Source organism: Lampris incognitus, chromosome 11 (assembly GCF_029633865.1).
Source record: "Lampris incognitus isolate fLamInc1 chromosome 11, fLamInc1.hap2, whole genome shotgun sequence".
Taxonomy (NCBI): Eukaryota; Metazoa; Chordata; class Actinopteri; order Lampriformes; family Lampridae; genus Lampris; species Lampris incognitus.
In genome coordinates, this window is record NC_079221.1 from 55,122,729 (window position 1) to 55,147,902 (window position 25,174).

At 47.8% G+C, this 25,174-nt stretch overlaps 1 protein-coding gene across 2 annotated transcripts in view; it reads right to left on the minus strand.

The window, feature by feature from the left end:
- mao (monoamine oxidase) overlaps positions 1-25,174 on the minus strand; it is a 72,762-nt gene that overhangs the window by 14,854 nt on the left and 32,734 nt on the right. For both annotated transcript variants that reach the window (XM_056289356.1, XM_056289357.1), the window contains 4 exons: positions 3,708-3,812; positions 3,527-3,618; positions 3,149-3,290; positions 1,365-1,514 (listed from right to left, as the gene is read on the minus strand). In XM_056289356.1, coding sequence (XP_056145331.1) covers positions 1,365-1,514; positions 3,149-3,290; positions 3,527-3,618; positions 3,708-3,812 — 489 coding nt within the window. The remainder of the gene's footprint in view (positions 1-1,364; positions 1,515-3,148; positions 3,291-3,526; positions 3,619-3,707; positions 3,813-25,174) is intronic.

Genomic DNA, 25,174 nt, shown 5'->3' on the forward strand with positions numbered 1-25,174 from the left:
TTCTAATGTTGTGGTCCCTGTAGGAAAAGTCATCACATTTCAGGTTGAAGAAAGATCACCTAGAGTCTTTTCTCTGCTGTTAAATGTCTTATGGGTCATTCTGACCCATAAGACAACAGAGGGGCTGTTTTGACATGCTGACACCTTAACCTGAGTTATAACACACTGACGACGGACAGACCTAAATGTGTGTTGGGGAAGTGTATCGATGCATGCTCAACAATCTGCATGCTCAATGATATGCTGGGGAAGTTTTAGTCTCCACAGAAAAACGAGTGAAAAGAGAATTCTCAGCACTGAATCTGCCCTGTTTAATCGTCTTGCTGGAGTGAACGAGCATGCATGAGGAGGCCTGTGTGTTTTGGAGAAGAGGGAAGTTGGAGGGACGATTAAGGCTGAGCAGCAGATTGTCAACATGGATCAGGGCTCTTCAGACAGAAACTGGAACATGGAAGGAAAAGTCTCATTAAGAGAGATTAATCAGGCTAATATCATTTTTCAACATCAGCCGCTTCTCCGGGCTGGGGTCGCGGTGGCAGCAAGCTAAGTAGGGCACTCCAGACGTCCCTCTCCCCAGCAACGCCCTCCAGTTCATCCTGGGGGATCCCAAGGTGTTCCCAGGCCAGATTGGACATGTAGTCCCTCCAGCGAGTTCTGGGTCTACCCCGGGGTCTCCCCCCCATCAGCCGTGCCCGGTAAACCTCCAAAGGAAGGCGCCCAGGAGGCATCCTGATCAGATGCCTGAACCACCTCAGCTGGCTCCTTTCGACACAAAGGAGCAGCGGCTCTACTCCGAGCTCCTCACCCTATCTCTAAGGCTGAGCCCAAACACCCTAGGGAGGAAACTCAAGACTAATATCTTGTTAGAAAAACAACTTCCGTCATGTTATTGTCTGTGTCTTAATGTCTGTTGGATGGACGTTGCAGAACCTCCTGTTTTTTCCACTTTCTTCCCGCTTTCACAGACCTTTTATAAAGTCTTTCTAAATGAGAATAATTGACTTTGAATAAAACTGCTTTTGGCGGAAGTTGCTCATATTATATTGCATGGATTCCTGAGCACATGCATGCTTTTTCAGCACCGTATAAATTTTTTTTAAAAACTGCTGGAGAAGACTACCCGGTCAAATCCTTTAAATAAAAACCTAATGCTAAGTCAGAGTGCATTTAAATACATAATACATGCTAATATTAATCTGATGATCATGCAACATTTAAAATCATATGTCTGAAAAAGCCTTATGATGGACCGATAGTGCAGTTCACGTGTTAACGGGTGTTGGCATGTTAGCATGGTGGATGTGTGCTGTCGATCAGGGGTACAGTGTGTATATAGATTGTGGGTCTGTGCTGCAGAAACTGACCACGAACGTCTGTTTATTGACCGTCTCCACAACCACCATGTCACCAGTCTGGTCGATCCTGCAGACTGGAGACTGGAGCTTCACGCCGTCCCCTAGTTCTCTGGCCATGCATTCGCTGATCTGACTGGAGCCGCCCACAAACTTCCTCTCCTGCGGGGGGAGAGCGAGAGGTAAAAGGTTATGACCCTTGGGCAACACCAAACTTGATGTCTGCCGCACCACTGCTGAACGACTGTCCCATTCTCCTGAGGCTTGATTTAAAGCCGCAGTCCCGATTCTGCTGGTTTTACTGTACCAGTGTGTGTCCTGTGTAGGTGGTGAGAGTCAGAAGGGCTGTTGTGTCAGAAACAAACATAAAACCTGGTTATGGATGTAGTACTGTGTGTTGGTAAAGGTCTTCCACCAGCTTGTTCTGTCACAGCTGCTTGTTAGACACAACACCTTCAATTCTTCTTCACACTCAACACTTACCTGCCTTCTTCTTCATCATCTGGCCGCTTTGACGAAGATGGAAAACACCATGCACCTTGTCATTTTTCCTGGTACCAGAACCCAAACTTTTTGCTTGTAGTTCGTTTTATGAGCTTCAGCAGCGGTCAGCGATAAAAACAGGATGAAAGGACATGTGTTTGCATGTAAGTGCACAGATGGGTTGTGGCTTCAGTATCCATGTATGCTGGTGTCGTAGCGCTGCAGATGTAAGAGGCCTGGAAAGGCTTAATTGAAGCTAAGCTACGCTCACAGGACAGTCTCTGTATGTTACATAAACCAGTCCTTGTGGACCAAATCCTCTGTTCCCATAAAACTGAGCTTTATGAGACAAACCAGTGATAGGCATCTGAAAGTTTTCACGTTCATGCCTGGAAATACTTTGGCCTCACTGTGGGCCAAGCCAGTGTCTGATTGAAGGATGTGTTGTACACTCTGATGTTTAAACTTCTCTCACGCTGTTGGCCAATCTTAAGGGCGAAACGTCTTTAGAAACCCTGAATGGCAAATGACCGCTGAGAGTTGAATAGGAAGCGGAGGGGCGAGGAGGGGGCAGAGAGGGATTAGTCCCGGCCAAAGCTCTGTCTCACGGCGCTCAATAGAAGGTGACCTTTCTCATTACGGTGGGAGTCTACCTCTCCCCCCCCCCCTTGACCCTCATAACAAACACACACTGAGTAATCTGCAGGATCTCTGGAATCTGCCTGCTAGAAACCCCCACAACTGTTTTACACAGGAGGACACCATGTGTCCCTCAATATCATAAACATCTCAACGAGACGTTTACTGTGGTGGTTACATGATAATGAATCATTTCTGGTATGTACAATTTTTATCCCCTGTTGATCCTTAACTGTTTGAATAGCTTCCACATTCGCTACTCGGGAGAAGGTTAAAGAATGACGGAATATTGGGCAACTAACTCTGTCTGGAAGGAAACCTGCGGCGAATGCGGTGTCGGATCCTTGGAAAAGAGCGTGAGTGCATTTCAAAGGGGGGCTTTGAGCAAACAGGAAATGACAATGGAGCTCACAACAACATCCTTCAATTACCCAAACACATCCCCCTTCCTCGGTGGCCATGGAAACAGAGGCACTCAGCCTGCAGCGTTCCAAGAAAACAGCTTGGGTGAAGGCAATCATTATGTTGGACTGATCTGAGGGAAACCGAAGACAGATCAGAACTCTGAAAGTGATCTGTAGGCCGTCTGTTCGGACAGAAAGAGAGACAGACGGGACGAGAGACAGACAAGACGATCAGACAGACTGACATGTACCGAAGTGTGTGAGACCAACCTGTCCCCCGTTACTGGTGGAGAAAATTCTCATGGTTCCTCCACACTGCTTGACATACCAGAGGAACCAGAGAGCTGACACCTCGTGGGGTTCAGAGGTCACATTTACGTTGACAAACAGCTTGGCGAAGCGATGGGCAGCGCTGGAAGAGATAGATAAGAGAGGAGTTACGCAGAGGAGGAGTTGGATGGATGAAGGAGTAAGATAGAGGATGAGTTCCGTAGGAGTCAGAAACTGTTTTGCACGTCAGTGATAAAGATGAGCATGAGCCACCAAAAAATACCTGTCACGTTCTGGGCAAGTATTTTATCAGTACATGAATACTTTATGTGCTGTATGTAGTCGGGTATAACAGAGCGGCGTGTGAGTGTTTATCACCTGGTCCAACAGGTCTTGTCAAAGAGCTGCTGCATGGTCATCTTATCCCACTCCTCTGCATGAGGAGCACGCCAAGGAGCCTCCCTCGGGATCTAACACAGGACAAGAGTTATGCAGACATCTACGAGAGAGAGAAAGAGTGAGAGAGTGAGGGAGAGAGAGAGAGAGAAGATTTCTCTACCTCTTTGCCCATCTCGTCCATCGTCCGCCACAGGTTGTTGAAGTCCATTATGGCGAAGGGGTTCCACATGGGGGGGAAGGAGCCTCTGAATGGGTAGGACTTTCCCTGATGGGACAGAAAGGCATCATGATCAGAATCATTATTCTCATTTACGGTGCCATCTCCAGCATCCCGCGACCCTAATTAGGATAAGTGGCTCGGATAACGGATGCAATGAATAATGCCGTCTTCATCTGCGATTTCATTATCAATCAATTATCAGTCATCACCAACAGCCTTGAGACAGCCTTGTCCCTTAAGGCAAATGTGTCATTTGTGATATTGGGTTATACAAATAAAATGGACTCAACAGCCTCAATATTTGCCTACTGAGGCTGTGTGTCTGGATGCTGTTTCATCTGTCCCAAGTTAGTTAAGCTAACTGGAGGCAGCTAATACACACCCACACACTGTCACAAGGTCTCCCAGTCATTTTACTATGTCTCCCAGTTTAAGTCGGTCTTCCAGTTCAGTCCAGTCAGGTCTTCTCGGCAGTAATTGTCTTCCATAGTTTCCGTCAGTCAGCCTTAGTCGCTGTCTGTTGTGCTTCCTGTTTAATTCTGAAATTCTCCCCTGTCTTGCCGGGTCAGTTCCGGCCCCTGGTTTTGTCCTCGGTAAACCCCGTGTATCTCCCACCTGTTCCCCATCGTTCCCCTCTCTCAGTATCAGCGCCTGTGTCCAGAGCCCTAGAAGAAGAGAGAGTTACGTCAATGAGGGGTCAGAACGCGGGAGGGTCACGTGGTTCCTGTAGCCGCCGAATAGTTCCAAACGAAGCTTGGCGGCTCATTTAAATGAACTGCTCAGCCGCGAGTTCTGCTAACTACTAACCAATATTTTCAGATTGTTACATTTATATATAGATATGGATATAGTCCAACGTGACACATAGTCTATGCGCACTGTTTGGAACTATCCGGGGCTCCCATGATCCGCCATTGCTGTTATATAATTGGCCCGTTGACGTCTACGGAGTTGACGTAACCCTCTCTTTCTAGGGCTCTGCCTGTGTCTAACTAGCCAGCGTGCCCCCCCCCCGCTGACTTCCGGTTTCTACCGCAGCGGTCATACCAGTTTCCTGTTTGTTGGCGTGTGCCATTGACAATGACATATTTGTCGTGATGCCTGTAAATTTACCATGGATAAATGTCAACGACATGCCCCGGCAAACGGGTGAAAAGTTTCAAGTTGTAGAAATCAAGTTACGTCCACAATTCCCAGAGCCGGCCCAAGGCTTTCTGGGGCCCTAAGCAGAATTTGATTTGGGCCCCCCCCCGCCCACCCTCCACACTTAACCCACCTCCCACCACCGACAATATTATGTCCATGCTTGATCGTTACCATACCATTGTCGTGACTTACTACTGTGCTGGAAAGTCTTCAAATAAACCAGAAGACAATGCATTTACTGAACAAGTTAACTACTTTAATTGCGTTTGAACCATGCAAAAGTGCAGAACAGTAACAAAGAAATAAATTATTTTCTTACATAAAATGCAAATGCAAAAACAGACAATATTAAATAAATTAAATAGAAACTTAAATAATGACATACAATGAACAGAGGGACTTCTAACATCTAACAATATAACAATAAAGAATATGGAGATGAATAAAAACTTTTTGGAAAACTATGGTGTTCAAATGTGTGCTAATGGTTCGGAAAATATCCCAAAATAAAGTGCTTTAATTTATCATTCTCCTTAAAATCTTTGTTTCCTGGCTTTACTGGGGGCAAAGTCATTTATGATGTCATTGTAGGAGATCTCGCGGCCAACTGTACTGTTACTGCTTATAAGTGCCAGTCCACTCAATCTCTCTTGAGCCATGGAAGATCTTAAGTATGGTTTTATTAAGTTCGGCTTGGAAAAGCTGCACTCTGCAGAAGCTACAGTCACAGGGAGAGTGGAGGCTATCATTAGAGCTACCCAAAGATTTGGATATAACTCACAAATCTGGTTTTCAGACAGGTAAGTCAGGAGCCCAAATGCTGTCATACTGGCTTGGGGGAGTTCTGGAAGACTCTCCATTTCTGTAGCCAGTTCACTCCCATCAATGTCCGCTTCTTCTCCATATGCGAGTTTCTGCCCAAGAAGCCTACATTGATCCCTCTGTGTCTGTGGGTCAAGTTGGCTGAAATTCAGCAGCACTCCAAAGTTGTCTCTGACTTCCCCCAGAGACTGAAAGCGATCCTCCAAGGACTGAATGCTGCAGTCTACAACAGCATTAAAAAAGGACACTTCCAGTCTCTTCAAGGCGTCAGCTTGTGGCTCATCAGCTGCCTCATAGGCAATCATCCTTTTTGTGGTCCTCAATCTCTTCTCCTTCAGCAAGGCCTCAGTGTTCATTTGCTCACGGATCTCTTTTGCTGAGACCTGTGCATCATTAAAACCAGTTCTCCTCTAACTGATTAAATTGTTCTTGTTTTTTTGGATGAGAGCCACTGCAACGTGAAGCTGCATGTTGGCTGCCTGAAGGAGCTTGCTTGTGGTGTTGATTTGTGACAGAATGTCATGCCAGACCACACAACAAACCTGAAATCTGAATGAGCCAATTTCTTCAGCAAGGGAGTGGGCCTCAACTTCCACCGTTGAGTCATGAGTGTTTTCGCTGACTTCCAACAAAGCTTCTCTCACCTTGTCTGCTTGGTAGTGCAACGGTTCAACACTTTTGATGCAGCTTTCCCATCGCGTTTCACTCCAGGACTTGAGCGTGATGGTCACATGCTTCTGCAAGATGGCCCACCTTTGAGGAGAACCTGAGAAGAGTCTGAAAATTTTTTCAATGTTTCCAAAAAAACAAGAAGCATCTCTGGATGCTTTGGCAGCATCTGAAATCACGAGGTTCAGGGTATGTGCACCACAAGTCATACAATTGTCCACTACAGTCCTGGGAAGGGATGGTTAATTCTTCAAGCTTCTTTAGAATCAGTGCAGAGAGGCCAAGACCAATGGGTTCAGGAGCTAATAGAAACCCAAAGAAGTGCTCCTTAATCGCTGGTGCTTTGCTGAGACTGACTGTGTGCACTACAACAGGCATCTGCTCTTGATGGTTTACATCCGGGTGTGCATGGACCTGACCCCAGCTCTGACACAGGCAGCAGAAATGATTAAACCAGTAGCATTAATTTGTCAGTCTGTTAACAACATGATATCAAAATATTTAGTTTTTGTTTTTTGGTGATTACTACTGATATGATATATCACACACGCACAAAAATATATATATATTTATCAACATGTTGTGTTTGACATTTCAAGCGCTGTTGGGGGGCCCCAAGCGGCCGCTTAGTTCACTTATGCCTTGGGCCGGCTCTGACAATTCCTCATAATCGTGGACGTAACGACGTCAACAAACAGGAAACTGGTATGAGAAACCGGAAGTCAGTGGACTGCAGACGACCACATGCCTCCTCCGATACATGCTGGAGTCGCCAGCCGCTTCTTTTCACCTGACAGTGAGGAGTTTCACCAGGGGGACGTAGCGCATGGGAGGATCCCGCTATTCCCCCCAGTTCCCCCTGAACAGGTGCCCCAACCGACCAGAGGAGGCGCCAGTGCAGTGACCAGGACACATACCCACATCCGGCTTCCCACAGTGTGTTTCTTCTAGTGTCTAGTTTCCCAGTGTTTCTGGTCCCAGCTTTGTTTTCCCCCGAACTCGCCTTGTCCTGTGGGTTCGTCTGTATGACTTGTGTCGTGGCAAGTATAACACGTGTTGGCTGATTAAACTGAGTGTTACTGAACCTCCCCGCCTTTGAGTCGTGTGTTTGGGTTCTCACCCGTCAGTTTCCCCTGGGAAAAACAACACATGCTGTACTCATGTATTTAAAATCACAGCCTGTTTGATACGGTTTATCTGCAGTGTTGTTTGAGCTGCTAAATAACTGAGATCCATTCAGACTGAATGAGTCAACAGGGCTGTTGTGTCAGAAATAAACATAAAACCTGGCTGAACCTGAGGTGTACTTATTGATGTTGTACTATCTGTTGGTAAAGGTCTTCTACCAGCTTGTTCTGTCATATCTGCTGGCTAGACACAACAACTTCACTTCTTCTTTGGGCTCAGTAGCATTGTGGCCCTGTGGTTAGCACTGTTGCCTCACAGCAAGAAGGTCCTGAGTTCAAACCCCAGGGTTGTCCAACCATGGGGGTCGTCCTCTGTGTGGAGTTTGCATGTTCTCCTCGTGTCTGCGGTGGGTTTTCTCCGGGTGCTCCGGTTTCCCCCACCATCAAAAAGACATGCATGTTAGGGTTAATACTGCCGTCTGTACCCTTGACCGAGGCATGGCCAGATGACCTGGAGTTGATCCCTGGGCCCTAAGCAAGGCAGCCGCCCACTGCTCCTAGCTGCACAGCTAGGATGGGTTAAATGCAGAGCATAATTTCCCTACAGGGATTAATAAAGTATCTCTGAAAATCTCTCAACTCTACCTGCCTTAACCATTTTGCTTGTAGTTCATTTTATGAGCAACAACAAAAGCATTCAATTTTGGATGTTCATGGATTAAATATTGTCTTTAACAGAAAATGTTGAGAAAACGTTTTTTGCATTAAAATCTCCAGGATTGGACATTTAAGTGTTTACAACTGCAACAAAACTAATTTGGAGTACACTTCCAGTGTAATTCATTCAGACTAGGCCTTTACTGTGCCACATGCTGCAGGTTTGGTCTGGCTGTCCGTCACACGGGACTTTCACCTAGTGGAGCTCCTCAGCCTGTCACCACGTTACAGTGACTCGGGGCACATCTGACATGTGTCCTGAATGCAGACAGGGAGACTGGGTTTTAATAAGGTCATTTGTTTGATTAAGCTGAGTAAAGATAGCAGATGATAGTGTTCTCAGCTAGCCTGATAAACCGGGTCATAATCCACCCACAGTTTTTCACTGCAACGTTTACTCTCCTTTCCCAACCACCTTACAGATTGGTGTCACAAGAGGTGAAGGAAATAATAAAGGGATGAGAGCTGAATTTCCATGACATTCAGATGATTTGTGGCTTTGTGAAGGTCGCCGGTCTTTAGCTGATGATACAATGCGTGCCAACTCACTGACTCAGGGAGGTCATCTGGGGCCTCATTCATCAGTCATTCGTATATACAAATTTGTTCTTACACGCGTACAGAATTTTTTAGCCCTCCAAGAGAGGGCTAAAAAGGGAGGGAGAGACCTGCACGTGGTTTTCTTAGACCTTGCCAATGCTTTTGGATCAGTTCCTCACAAGATCCTGTGGACGGCGTTTGATTTTGTCCATGTCCCCAAAAATATCACAGAGTTGGTCAAGACCTATTTTCAGGATCTCCAGTTCTGTGTCACAACACAGAACACCACCACCACTTGGCAACATCTGGAAATAGGCATTATGGCGGGCTGCACTATTTCCCCCCTGGCATTCATCATGGCAATGGAGCTCGTCATCCGTGCATCTCGATGGGTGGTGGGAGGCGAAAGGTCCAGGAATGGCATGCGTCTTCCACCAATCCGGGCGTACATGGATGACTTGACCACCATAGCAACAACAAAACCATGCACCAGGCGCCTGCTGCAGAAACTCCAGGAGAACATCAAGTGGGCACGAATGGAGTTTAAACCAAGCAAATCTCGCAGCATCTCCATTGTCAAAGGCCAACTAGTAGATGAACGGTTCTGCATTAGTGATCAACCAATCCCCACGGTCCGGGAGAAGCCCATCAAGAGCCTCGGACGGTGGTACAATGCAGACCTCAAAGACACCCAGCAACTGGAGCAACTTCGCCAGGATACAATCAGTGGCCTCAGGCAAATCAACAACACTGCACTGCCCGGGAAGTTGAAGCTTTGGTGCTTTCAGTTTGGGCTGCTACCCCGACTCATGTGGCCAATAACTATGTACAAAGTCTCACTATCTCATGCCAATCGCTTGGAGAGGCTGGTGAACTCGCAGGTGAGGAAGTGGCTTGGACTGCCAAGGTGCCTCAGCAGTGTTGGACTCTACGGCAATGGAGCCCTCACACTGCCAATTTCCAGCCTGGTTGAGGAATTCAAATGTGCCAAAGTGAGGCTGGACATGTCCCTCACAGAATCCCGAGACCCAATAGTGAGAGGAGTTGCTCCAACCCTAGCAACAGGGAAGAAATGGACCCCGGCTGCAGCTGTACTGGAGGCGAAATCTGCCCTCCGCCACCGAGACGTAGTAGGCCATGTTCAACAAGGCAGAGGCAGCCTTGGCCTGGGAATAAAAACACCTACCTGGCAAAAGTCGACTACTACCGAACGGCGAACTATGGTGGTTGAGGAGGTCCGCCGACAGGGAGAAGAAGCCAGATGTTCTAAAGCCGTAGCACAAGCCAAACAGGGTCGCTGGATGAGGTGGGAGGGTGTTGAAAAGAGGAAACTCACATGGAGTGAGCTCTGGAGCATGGAATCAAACAGGCTGAGTTTCATCATCAAGGCCACATATGATGTCCTGCCCTCTCCCATAAATCTAAATCTCTGGTTTGGAGAGAATCCATCTTGCTCCCTGTGTACAGCCCCAGCAACCCTCAAGCATATCTTGGTTGGCTGCAAGACCAGCCTTACCAAAGGCAGATACACCTGGCGACACAATCAGGTGCTCAGGTGCTTGGCAGCTGAACTCGATTGCAAGAGGGTTTCCATCAATGCCCAACCCTTCAACAACCAGGAAGGGCCCCGGCGTTTCCCAGCTTTCATTCGAGAGGGGGATAAACTGAAGGCCAACCCTTCACTTCCCAACTTAGGCTCACTAAACTCAGCCAGGGATTGGGAAATGCGAGTGGACTTAGGCCAGAAGCTCATCTTCCCGACAGAGATCGCAACAACCACCTTGCGACCAGACCTCGTCCTCTGGTCCAATGCTAACCAGCTCGCTTACATCATTGAGCTCACAGTCCCCTGGGAGGATGCAGTCGATGAAGCGTACGAGCGTAAGAAGCTGCGGTACGCCAACCTAGCAGCCGAAGCAGAGGACAGAGGCTGGAAGGTGAAGGTGCGCCCTGTGGAGGTGGGTTGTAGGGGCTTTGTTGCCAGCTCCACAGCAAAACTCCTGAGGGAACTAGGAGTCAGGGGGCAGGCCCACAGGAGAGTGATCAAAGAGCTAGCCAACACTGCTGAGAGGACTAGCCACTGGATCTGGCTCAAAAGGAGAGACGCCGTCTGGGCTGCCAGGGTGAACAGCTAACCACAGGTCACACACCCAGGACCGATCAACCTGTGGTGGGCCTGCCTCAGCGGAGGGTGTCTTGTGATAAAAGGCCAAAACACCCTGTGATGCTGAGGTACACAACTGATGATGTGTCCTGGTGGTGGCAATGTCACCTTGGCAGACATCTCCAGTTTGATCTCCACTGAACCTGTTGCAGTGCAAACCCTAGGGATTTTAACAACCAGTCCTTTTTTTGAATCCTGCCTGAATGCACACAGGGAGACTGGGTTTTCATAAGGTCATTTGTTTGATTAAGCTGAGTAAAGATAGCAGATGATAGCGTTCTCAGCTAGCCTGATAAACCGGGTCATAATCCACCCTCAGTCTTTCACTGCAACTTTTACTCTCCTTTCTCAACCACCTTACAGATTGGTGTCACAAGAGGTGAAGGAAATAATAAAGGGATCGGAGCTGAATTTCCATGACATTCAGATGATTTGTGGCTTTGTGAAGGTCGCCGGTCTTTAGCTGATGATACAATGCGTGCCAACTCACTGACTCAGGGAGGTCATCTGGGGCCTCATTCATCAGTCATTCGTATATACAAATTTGTTCTTACACACGTACAGAATTTTTTAGCCCTCCAAATTGTCTGACAGGTAGCAGCAAAACCAGGTAGCAGCAAAGCCTCGTGGTTATCTGTAATTCCTTCCCCCTAACATCTATTGTCTACCTCTTGCAGTGAGCAATCACTCAGGCTTGCAAAGACATCAGTGTTAGCCAAATGGTGTCCAAATTCAGGGGTTAGCCAGGTTCTACACTGGTCTGTCAGGCAAACCTCAGGGCTAAAATATCCCATAGGTGTGTAAGAGCAAATTTGTACGTACGAACGATTGATGAATGAGGCCCCCGACTAGAAACAACTAAAGACTTCCAGATGGAAGTTTGTTAAAGACCGCTGCCTCTTCAGTTTGTCTGTTTTCTGACACTGACATTCAAACTCACTCGCTTGTAGGGATATACTGACATCAGATATCCCATCGATGACTAAAACTACTACCAGAGTATCACTACCAGAGATTTTACCCATGACTAAAGTCTGTTACCAAAAGTCATGAGTAACTTGTCCTAAATAAGCTATGAGTAACATGGCCTAAATAAAACTCATGAGTAACATGTCCTAAATAAGTCATGAGTAACATGTCCTAAATAAGTCATGAGTAACATGTCCTAAATAAGTCGTGAGTAACATGTCCTAAATAAGTCATGAGTAACTTGTCCTAAATAAGTCATGAGTAACTTGTCCTAAATAAGCTATGAGTAACATGTCCTAAATAAGTCATGAATAACATGTCCTAAATAAAAGTCATGCGTAACATGTCCTAAATAAGTCACGAGTAGCATGTCCTAAATAAAAGTCATGCATAACATGTCCTAAATAAGCCATGAGTAACATGTCCTAAATAAGTCATGAGTAGCATGTCCTAAATAAGTCATGAGTGACATGTCCTAAATAAGTCATGATTGACATGTCCTAAATAAAAGTCATGCGTAACATGTCCTAAATAAGTCATGAGTAACATGTCCTAAATAAGTCATGAGTAACATGTCCTAAATAAGTCATGAGTAACATGTCCTAAATAAGTCATGGTTAACATGTCCTAAATAAGTCATGAGTAACATGCCCTAAATAAGTCATGAGTAACATGTCCTAAATAAGCCATGAGTGACATGTCCTAAATACGTCATGAGTAACATGTCCTAAATAAGTCATGAGTAACATGTGCTAAATAAGTCATGAGTAACATGTCCTAAATAAGTCATGAGTAACATGTCCTACATAAGTCATGAGTAACATGTCCTAAATAAGTCATGAGTAACATGTCCTAAATAAGTCATGAGTAACATGTCCTAAATAAGTCATGAGTAACATGTCCTAAATAAGTCATGAGTAACATGTCCTAAATAAGTCATGAGTAACATGTCCTAAATAAGTGATGAGTCACTTGTCCTAAATAAGCTATGAGTAACATGTCCTAAATAAGTCATGAATAACATGTCCTAAATAAGCCATGAGTAACATGTCCTAAATAAGTCATGAGTAACATGTCCTAAATAAGCCATGAGTGACATGTCCTAAATAAGTCATGACTAACATGTCCTAAATAAGTCATGAGTAACATGTGCTAAATAAGTCATGAGTAACATGTCCTAAATAAGTCATGAGTAATATGTCCTAAATAAGTCATGAGTAACATGTCCTAAATAAGTGATGAGTAACTTGTCCTAAATAAGCTATGAGTAACATGTCCTAAATAAGTCATGAATAACATGTCCTAAATAAGCCATGAGTAACATGTCCTAAATAAGTCATGAGTAACATGTCCTAAATAAGCCATGAGTGACATGTCCTAAATAAGTCATGACTAACATGTCCTAAATAAGTCATGAGTAACATGTCCTAAATAAGTCATGAGTAACATGTCCTAAATAAGTGATGAGTAACATGTCCTAAATAAGTGATGAGTGACATGTCCTAAATAAGTCATGACTAACATGTCCTAAATAAGTGATGAGTAACATGTCCTAAATAAGTGATGAGTAACTTGTCCTAAATAAGCTATGAGTAACATGTCCTAAATAAGTCATGAATAACATGTCCTAAATAAGCCATGAGTGACATGTCCTAAATAAGTCATGAATAACATGACCCCAAGCCCATGGTGTAAATCTGCACTGCTCAGTACGAGTAACGGGTTGGGTTGGTGCTCGGTATTGGTCAGTACTAACACATGTACTCAGCACTCAGTACTAACACATGTACTCAGTACTCAGTACTAACACATGTAGTCTTTCGTCGGTTTTTTGAGTCTTTGGTCAGTGACAAGGTGATGTTGGTTCATCCCTACTCGCGGGGAACATTTTGTTCATCCGGGTGTGTTCTTCTGTGGGTGTCATCTGTGACACTAACCTTGACACGTACATGTGCTTAAAAGCCTTTTACACGTCAGCCTTTCGTGCAATTTTCTGATGCCCAGGATGTGACGTAACACTCGGTCAGGCTCGAGAGTGACACGCACCAGCAGCCCAGACAGCAAGTCAACACGCTGGTCGTCCCAACCTCTTATTTACCCACGTAGGGCATCCCTACGTCACTTCAAAAGGCTGTGTAATATTCTATCCTCGAGCATATGACTTAAATATGAAATATAATGAAGCGCTCCACAGTGAAGGGGGTAACTCACTTCAACCACCACCAATGTGCAGCACCACCTGGGTGGTGCACGGCAGCCATGTTGCGCCAGAACGCTCACCACACATCAGCTGGAGGTGGACCGGGAGGAGTCATTGAGCCAATTACATGGGGGGGGGTGATTAGGTGGCCAGGTGGAGAGAGCCAGGTGGGGAATGTTGCCAGGACACCGGGGACCCCCTACTCTTTGCCATAAGCGCCATGGGGTCTTTAATGACCACAGTGAGTCAGGACCTCGGTTTAACGTCTCACCTGAAGGACGGCATCTCCTACAGTGTCCCCGTCACTGCACTGGGGTTTGATTTTTGTTGCTTTTATTAGGAGCAGAGGGGAGACTGCCCCCTACAGGCCCACCAACACCACTTTCAGCTGCAACTTGTTTTTTCCCTGGTGGTCTCCCATCCAAATACTAGCCAGGCCTACACCTGCTTAGCCTCCGTCATTCAGCAGAACCAGGGTGCATGTTGGTGTGGCTGCCAGCAAATACCAGTGAGGTCATGATGGAGGGCGGGAGGGAGGGAGGGAGAATATGGTCATTTTAAGGGACCATTGTGACTACGGTGGATAACTACATCTCATATAAAGCCCTTTGTGCCCTAGAACTAGAAAAGTGCAAAAGAAATGTCATTTCATTTCACTGAAAAACTACAATTAGTGTTTTATTTCTAAATCTGCCGCCATATTGTCTCAGCCCCACCGCTCGTCTGTCCCGGAGGAGGGATCCCTCCACTGTCATCTGCCGTGTCTACCTGTTTGCGAGACAGGGGCTGTGATCCGGGACTGTACAAACAAACCTGCATGGCCAAGCGCTTCCGGGAAGGTCATGAAAACAAGGCGTGAGTGTGCGGGCCCTCCCGCCAGCCGAGCAGAGGCAGCACGAAGAGCCCTGTGAGCCTCTGACAGAGCGGCGTGTTGGGAACCAGCGAGAGGCCGGTCGCCATGGAGACGGAGTGATGAGAATCCACAAGGGCCGGAGGAGAGAGGGAGGGGGGGGTGCAGGGGAGGGGAGAAAACGTGGCAGCATCTGCTGGGACGCTGCCAGCGAGCAGACAGACGACATCTCCCGCGGCGCAAACTTGTAGAAACACCAAGTTTTAACTGCAGAATGGGAAGTTTACGCCAGATTCCCATCCAAAGCATCTCTCTAGACCAGCGGTGAGAGCTGTATCCTGCACTGTTGTGGTCTGTGTATATTAGTCCCTTTCACGCTGAAGCTCTTTGCGGTTTGAAAGGTTTCTAGGATGGTGTGAAATATAACTTTATAGGGCAAACAGGCAGTAGGACAGAGCAGAAGCGGTGGTAGCTGGCCAGTTTTAACCATCCACCCATCCATTATCCGAACCGCTTGCCCTGCTCTCAGGGTCGCCGGGATGCTGGAGCCTATCCCAGCAGTCATTGGGCGGCAGGCGGGGAGACACCCTGGACAGACCACCAGGCCATCACACAGGCCACACACACACATTCAGACCTAGGGACAATGTAGTACGGCCGATTCACCTGACCTACATGTCTTTGGACCGTGGGAGGAAACCCAGGCAGACACGGGGAGAACATGCAAACTCCACACAGGGGACCCTACTCCATGTTAAACATAGAGGGACAGGGTCATAGGTCAAGTGCTGTGTGTGTGGTAAAGCCCTGCTAGCGTCTCCTTCTCTGACACGGTGGATCCAGACATCCGAGCAGAACACGTGTACGGAGAACCTGACTCGTCCACATAGTGGTGGATGTTCTCTGGTCTGCAGCGCTGCCTACAGGTCACTTCCTGTTTTAGTGAACGTCACGGAGGCCTGCTTCCTGCCGAGCCATGGTGGAGTAGTCTGGAAATCCAGTTTATTCAAGTACCTTGACACGATTTAACCACATGGCTGAAGACTGTAAAATCAGTGTTGAACGCTGGATTCATAAATTTCTGCTTCAGTCCACATGATAAAAGAAAGACTTTGAGCCGTGTGTGATGACAGCGATGATAACGTTACACACGTCAACGACTCCGTATTCAAGGGGAAATATGTATTACATTAAAGCAAAATATAGAAGGACGTATCCAAATTGAATTATGATTCAATCAATGAGGTTTCTTCTACACTGTGATGGTCCAGATAGCCTGGCGACATCACCACGACGTCTGGAAGGGCACCTCCCACATGGTGCGTGTCTATGGAAACTTTGGAAACTTGCCGACGTGCGTTTCTAAAACCAGAAACATGGAGGTGAAACCCGTCCTACACTTCATATTATTTGAATTTCTGTGCGCTGGTGTCAGGCGACCTCCAAGTCTGCATCACTGATCTGGTCTTCATCGGCATCACTGATCTGGTCTTCATCTGCATCACTGATCTGGAATCTTCATCACATCACTGATCTGAAATCTGCATCACTGATCTGGTCTTCATCTGCATCACTGATCGGAAATCTGCATCACTGATCTGAAATCTGCATCACTGATCTGAAATCTACATCACTGATTTGGTCTTCATCTGCATCACTTATCTGAAATCTTTATGAGTGATCTGAAATCTGCATCACTGATCTGAAATCTGGGTCACTGATCTGGTCTTCACCTGCGTCACTGATCTGAAATCTTTATGATTGATCTGAAATCTGCATCACTGATCTGAAATCTATATCAGTGATCTGAAATCTGCATCACTGATCTGGTCTTCACCTGCATCACTGATCTGAAATCTTTATGAGTGATCTGAAATCTGCATCACTGATCTGAAATCTATATCAGTGATCTGAAATCTGCATCACTGGCCTGAGTGAAAGTGAGGCAGAAGATGTCAGCGTGAGGCGTTGAACACAACTGCAGGTTTGTTTTTTTTTACTGAAACTTGGTCTTGGCATAACTTGAAATGTGGTCCGTTTTTGATGGTTTCATCAGGTGGATGTCCTGAAGACACCTTTTACATCTCAAAACACCTGGTTTACCATGTAACTACGCCTTAACTCAGGTCCAATTCCGATTTTTCTTCAAATGTGACACAGATAAAACGTTTGTACAAACACAGAAAACCACATTTTACTCTGGTTTACTGTGGTTTACTGAGGTTTACTGTGGTTTACTGTGGTTTACTGTGTTTGTGGGTCACTGTCATTCTGGCTTACTGTGGTTTACTGTGGCTTACTGTGCTTGCTGTGGTTTCCTCCCTCTGACACACAAGTAAAGACACGCATTGCTGCGTGCTTGACTGACATCTCGGAGTGGATGACGACACACCACCTGAAGCTCAATCCGGACAAGACAGAGCTGATGTTCCTCCCGGGGAAAGGTTGCCCACATCGAGACTTGGCCATCACCATGACAACACCGTGGTGACGCCAACTCGCACTGTGAGGAATCTGGGTGTGATCCTGGATGAGCAACTGTCGTTTGCTGCATCGGTTGCTCGCTCCTGCAGATTTCTCCTCTCTAACATCAGGAGGAGTCGCCCATTCCTCACCGACGAGACAGCACAGGTGCTCATCCAGGCTCTGGTCATCTCCCGGCTGGACTACGGCACCTCCCTCCTTGGTGGCGCCCTGGCGTCGGCCATCAGACCTCTGGAGCTTGTTCAGAAAGCTGCAGCTTGTCTGGTGCTCAACTGCCCTAAGTTCTCCCACACAACTCCCCTTCTCATGTCCCTACACTGGCTCCCAGGAGCTGCTCCCATCCAGTTTAAGACTCCTGTGCTAGCCTACAGGGCAGTGAAAGGAACAGCTCCTTCCTATCTCCAGGCCATGGTCAAGCCCTACACCCCCGCCCGACCACTTGGCTCTGCTGCCTCGGGACGCCTGGTTGCCCCGTCGCTCAGAGGCCCCTGCTGCCAGTCGACCCGGTCCCGGCTCTGTTCTGTCCTGGCCCCACAGTGGTGGACTGAACTCCCCACTGATGTCAGGACAGCGGAGTCGCTGCCCATCTTTCACCGCAGGTTGTCTCCAAGAACTACCACCCTGTTACTTGTTCTTAGCACTTATTGTATTCACTCATTTATGATAAAAATCTCTTTCTTGCGCTTTTACTTTAGCACTTTTTTGATTATGTCAGTAGGATGTTTTGGGATATCTTAAATTAAGTTAAAGAAAGTAAGGTGGGATCAGGGAAAACACCACGTGGAGTGCAGGAAGGCCAGAAGTAAGCTGGACATATGTAATATTAATATCATCATCATCATCATAATAATAATAATCCTCAAGGAGAAGTCTTTGTTGAAGTGTACCCTGAAGGCGTCACAGTCGACCAGCGTTCCCAGAACCGAACGCCGCCCAACACGTCTTTCCTGATTGGTTGGTGACTCGGTTCAGGGCGGCGGTGTGTTTTCAGCTGCGTCAGAGACGAGCCCCTTTCACCCGAAGACGGAGACAAAGAACCTTTGATCTGAACAGAAGAAGTCAGAACTTGGCCTTCGGGCGTGTAGTGTGAGCGCAGCCTCCAAGGCCCGGCGGAGATGTTAGCATCACCCCACCCCCACATTAACACACAGAGGAGAGGACGTGTCCAGCTGATGATGGGGGTTTGAGTCCTTCATTATCCTCTCCGTCGCTGAGGGAGCTGCGGCTGTCTGGTAAGGAAGCAGTTTGCTGAGAAGGGAAACCAAGACTGGCCCTTTTGGATTACAATCTGCTCCCGAAAAGCTGATTAGCTATGCAGCTTGCTTGGATGCTAACGCTAATTGCACGACATCACACAGGAGTCTGGACTGGACCAGGTCTGGCTACCGTCCAGGGGTGTAACGCACATTCTGTTGTGTTGATTGAGCGATACAACAGGATTTCCTTCTATTTGCTGTGCGATGGATGACAGATGGATGACAGATGACAGAACTTACTGGACGACCTGTCATTACAAATACATATTTCCAGCTTACTCTCTGGCTCTCTGGGCCAAATTTGAGTTTATTCGTGTGAGTTGTGACAGTTTGACCCGGTTCAAACCTCTTAGCCATGGTTCATGTTGTCCTTTGTGTCCTTGGCTTGTATAAGCTTCTCTCTCTATGTCTTTATACCGACAACCAGGGGTGTAGCACAACATTCTGGGCCCTGTACATAAGCAGTCTCTGTGGGCCCCTTTCCTCTTTAGCTAGCTAGCTAGCCACCCTTCTTTTTAAAGCTCCTAGCTCACCTTTCTTTGGGAAGAAATTACTCAACCGTTGTTTCCCCCATTTTGCCTTTTCTCCCTTTCCTTTTATTCTTTTCTTTTCTTTTCTGGAACCCAGGTTTTGCTTTCTCTGGGAAAGACGTGACTCTGCGCTCGCGCTCGTGTCAGCAGTCACTCCAGACAGGACTAGATGAGCTGCACTGAGACGCTCGTGAGGGCCGGACTAAACCATTTTGCAACTTCTGTAAGGGCTGAGAGGGGCCTCAGAGATGGGTGAGAGGGGCCTCAGAGATGGGTGAGAGGGGCCTCAGAGAAGGGTGAGAGGGGCCTCAGAGAAGGGCGAGAGGGGCCTCAGAGATGGGTGAGAAGGGCCTCAGAGGGGGGTGAGAGGGGCCTCAGAGAGGCTCCACTATTTTCTTTAAGTCCCTCAACCGATGTGTTGAGCCACTTTTAACTGAAGTTGTTGTTAGAAATAAAAATTTGCAAACCAAAACAAACTTAATTCCAGGTTTCCCGAGGGCCCCCCCCCCTTCTGGACCCTGGTAGCCCCCCTCCCCCCCCCACTACGACGCCGCTGCCTACAACCACCATCATCACCGGTGACTGGCTGATAATACAGACTACCTCTTCCTCAGGTGCATCACATCTCTTCATCAGTGCCGTCCAACAACAGAAGGGACTAAATAGAACCCTCCTGCTGTCTCTGCCAGGACAGACCTGATCGAGTCGAACCCTCGGCGGCGGTGCTCCGACATGTGTTTTCCTGTCTCGCCCAAATCAGTAAGACAGAATATGATGCTCTGAAAAGACCTGGAGAACTTCAGCGTTTGCATATCCAGCTGTAGTCGCTGTAACAGCAGAAATAAATATACAGTCTTTCATGTGCTGTATTCATACACACACACACACACACACACACACACACACACACACACACACACACACACAAACAAACATACTGATGATACGGGTGAGCAGCTTTTGATGAGCTCGATCCCATGGAAACCAGCCAGGAAGCTACCAGAGAGGATGTGTGTGTGTGTGTGAGTGTGTGTGTGTGTGGGTGTGGGTGTGTGTGTGTGTGTGTGTGGGTGTGGGTGTGTGTCTCAGAGAGGGGAATCTCGGAGATAGTAGCTAGGGAAACACAGGCAGATAGCCGCCCTCTGGATTTTCAGTCTGCACATGCTCCACAACACACGAGCCGTTCTGACAAGTCGTTTGCCACAGCACACATTTTGTGTGTAACGGCTGTGTGTGCCAACCGTCCCGCTGGTGGGATTTCACTGCTCGGCTAAAACACATCCCATCGACAGTGTGCTGGTGCGTTAGAACCGAAAACTGGGATGATGGCACGAAGGCGGTTATCCTGCCATCACTTCATTTTCATATTGCAAATCAGAGTTCCATTCAAGATCACAAAGTGTTCATGTGCAGGTCACCATTTCTGACGGTCGCAGATTTTTTTGTAACACTGTCATGCTAACCCAGATAGCAGACACATTTGGGCCTAATCGGGGGGCACTTTTTTTGCTACTTATGGCTCACTCATGGCACTAGCAACTGTTGTGTGGGCCAGACGTGGCCCAAATGTAATGAACCGGGCTTGACTTGGGTTACGGCACATATTGTGTGGGCCAGATGTAGCCCAAGTGTGGCCCAAGTGTGGCTGAGTTGCGGCAGCCACACTCCCCTTGAGCCAACGCCGTCATTCAAGGCCAAATGTGGCTGTAAGATATCTGCAGAAGTGGCCCATATGTGGGCCAAAGATTCTTTGCCATCTGGGAATCCAGCGGTAACGTGCGTATTTTGGAGAAGGAAGACTGAGCCATCCATTATGGTAATATTAAACATCATATTAATCCATATCACACACTTAATTAAACCTAATGTCTCATTTTTAACATGAAAAAATGATGGACACCCACTTGAAGCTGTGGTTAGTCTGCATGCAGAGCCATGGGTCACATCACATCTGATAAAGTACCAGGTTATTGAGAGAAATACAAATCAGGAATCAGGGACAACTTATTTGTCATTTCAGCTCACGTACTACGCGCACAAAAGAAACGAAATCCCCTTTCCCCCAGCTCACAGCAGTGCAGCACAAAAGACAACAACACATATCCAAAAACCCCCAAAAACAACACCACCCAAACATACAAAAACAGACAGAACAAAGCACAAAAAACAAAACAGCCAACAACACAGTCCACCCACTGCAACACAGTCCCAAAACTCCCCCGTCCAGAGAACGAACACCAGCCAGGAGGACTGAGGGATCTGCCGGTCTGCATGGGCTAGCAGTTAGCTTAGCCTGCCCCGCCTCCGCATCCCGTCAGACCGCCCTCGGCGTTTCCTCTTCAGGCGCAGCTCCGGGCAGGGCCGTGGTCCTTGGGCCTATCGGATGTAGCAGACCAGGCTCTCTCAGCCGATCCAACACCAGCTCTGCAGCCAGACACCTTCGATACACCTCCCCGCCCTCCACACGACGACACAAACACAGGCGCAGACAAAAACACTGCACGGTCGACGCTAGGCGAGGCCGCCGCCAGACCGCCTCGGTGGTTCCTCTCGGGCAGGGCCGTGGGCTAGCAGTTAGCTTAGCCTGCCCCGCTTCCACGTCCTGTCCATGGATGTATTATAGTAGACCTGGATACGGCGCCGGAGCCCCCGGAGAAAACCCACACAGACACAGGGAGAACATGCAAACTCCACACAGAGGACGACCCGGGACGACCCACCAAAGTTGGACTACCCGGGGGCTCGAACCCAGGACCCTTCTTGCTGTGAGGCGACCGCGCTAACCACTGCGAAAAATCCCCTGCGGCCCAAAAGCATTTTCCCCATAGACCACCGTTGTAAAAGAGACGCCTGTAAAACTGCTGACAGGACACCTGCAGCTGTAATCATAGTCAACTATTACTCTTTGTATCCTAACGATCACGGGTGAATAGGCTCGGTAGCCCTTGGCTAATGGGTCGGACCCTTTAGGCGAGCGGCTAGCGATGTCTCCCGCGCTTAAGCATATCAGCTCCTTCACGCCTCTGGGCGCATACGCTTCCAATGGCCTTACGGTCTCACCATCCCACTTCTTCGGGAAAGCGCTAACCGCTCGACCAAAGGGTCCGACCCATTAGCCAAGGGCTACCGAGCCTATTCATCCGTGATCGTTACATTGCCCCCTTCCTTCGGGATCGCCACAGCCAGGACGCGAACCTGGGGCTCCCGCACCCCAACTGACTACGTTAAGCAGTCGCCTAATGGGTCGGACCTTTTAGTCGAGCGCAGTGGCGCCCCCAAGGGGTGGCCAGGGGTGGCCACGGCCACCCTGATGCTATCCCTGGCCCCCGCCCGCTGGCCCCCCCAGCCACGAGTCGCATATGCAGAACATGCTTCTGATTATGCATAATATGCTTCTATCTGATATTTTACATTAGGTGCTGTTCATTTAAATCAATAATGTATATTTTTCTTAACTTTCTTATTGACAGTTTTCAACCAGCCTATACAGTATACTACAACAGCATCATAGAATTCCCGAAATTCAGTCATGGGTTTTGGTTTTGGTGTGCCACCCCAAGATTTTCAGTGGCCCCATTTGGCCCCCCCCCCATGAAACATGTCTGGGGGGCGCCACTGGTCGAGCGGTTAGCGATGATACGGGTTCGCGTCCCGGCCGCGGCAGTTCCTGTGGTTGCGTTGTCCCCCGAATTCGCTATAATACTTTGTGTGGTTTCGCGTCGCGTTCATTGGTCACTTGTTAGACTTCGTTTTGAACATAATTGTTCGGGGGGGTTTTTTTGGCCGTTTGTATAAATCCATGGTTTCAAGTCCCAAGTCCCGTAGTAGTCTTATTATGCGCCCATGAAGTCCGCTAGCATGGCAGCCATAACCGCGCAGCGCCGGATCCTGAACGCGGGCCGCTCGCTCTCAAAGCCGAAAGGCATGATGGGAGTAACACTACTAGGCGTTTTCAATGGTAGAGGCTAGTTCCCATCGATGCAGAGAACGGTCAACTGAGCATGCGCAAGTACTCGTGGCCTCCGTTGTTTGGGTAGGTGAAGGTTAGGGTTAGGGTTAGGGTTAGGGTTAAAGTTAGCTAATCAGAGCAGAGTAGGGGTGGGTCTTCCTAGAATCCTAGCGCCTGGATGCTACGCGGGGCGTGTGGAGGCGCGGTAGAGGCATTTCGCGCATGCTCAGTTGACCGTTCTCTACTCCGTTTCCGTTCTCTGCATCGATGGGAACCAGCCTCTACCCATTTTCAATGGACCCCGTGTACCCGGAAGTAACCCGGAAGTCAGAAACTTTTTGGCGTACACGCCAGGCGAGCAATTCTCATAGGAATGAGCAGGCGCAATTTTTAGATCCGGTATCCAGTTCTACTAGCCATGGTCCTGTCAGACCGTCCTCGATGTTTCCTACCATAGTCAGTACTGGGCGAGGCCGCAGCAAACACGTACTAGGGATCCTTTTACCATTGAAGTTGTGAGCAGGAAGTAGCTGTCATGAGTTCCATTTTTGGTGAGTTTTAATGGAAATGTTAGAACTCTGACAGTCATCCATTCATTCATTCTCTTTGCAAATTTGGTCAAGTGACGTTTTGTCTCAGGGATTTGACGACATCCTGTACGGGACAGCAGTCACCTGCAGGACACATGGTTGACCACGTAGAGCCTCTAGCTAATCTGCATGTGTTTGGAAACCCAAGCGAAGCCGGGCAGGGCTGCAGTCAAACAAAGGTGGGTGGAACCAGCACAACAGGTCTGGCCACAGCACCACAGGGGCCTCTGTTTACAGCTATAAAAGGTGTAGGACGGCCTCCAGGAGGCTCAAAGTCCGTGTCTAAAGAAAGCTGTGGTTCCAGGCCTACTGCTGTCAAACAGAAGAAAATAAACCACACACACACACACACACACACACACACACACACACACACACACACACACACACACACACACACACACACACACACACACACAGATACAAACACAGGCCTAAGATACTGAGCGCTGCAGTGATTTACAGTAGGAGCAGGTTGGCTTGGCAAATTGAATCACAGAGACCAGCATGTCTGTGTTAAGAGTACCTAGTGGTGCTCCCACCCTGATAAGATATGAAGAGAAGAATAGGAGGAAACCAAGAATGACACCCCCACCCCACCCCGTCTCGCCTTTTCCCCCTCCCTTCAACCTTTCATCCACTCACAGGGGGAGAAACCATGTTAGAAAACTACCTCAGGCAAAGATCAGCATCTCTAATGACTAATGCCAGGGAGACAAGGACCCATAATAAAGGTAAATTACTGTTTTCTCATGGAGATACAAGGTCTGAGACCTGACGCTGTTTAGCCTTCGGTCCAATGAGAAAGGTGAGGCTGTCTTTTAAAGCTACAATGCTGAAGATTTATGTGCAAGTAAATGTTCTTTTTCATTCTTTCAATCTCTAATGTGTTTAAGACAAAAGGTAATTCATGAATCCCTAAATTCTGCAGAATTTACCCGTATGTGATGTGATGGTTGGTGTCTGCTAGGAATTTACCAGGAAAAATGACAGGGTGCATAGTGTTTTCCATCTTCATCATAGCAGCCAAATGAGGAAGAAGAAGGCAGGTAGTGTTGAGTTTGAAGAAGAAGTGATGGTGTTGTGTCTAACCAGCAGATATGACAGAACAAGCTGGTAGAAGACCTTTACCAACTGATAGTACTACTCAATAAGTAAAACTCAGGTTCAACCAAGTTTTTTTTCTCTTTTGTTTGGTGGTGGGGAAGGCTTGGTAGTCAAAACAGCAGTCTTCAGGATCATGGGATTACTCCAGCAGCCACAAATCAGTTTGTTGATCTGGTTCGTGTGTGTGCCGATACAGCCCACCCCTGACAGCGGGGAGCAACCCCAAGGTCCGCAATTCCTGTTTTGACCAGCTTCAGGAGGAACAAAGTGTACTCACAACTACTTTA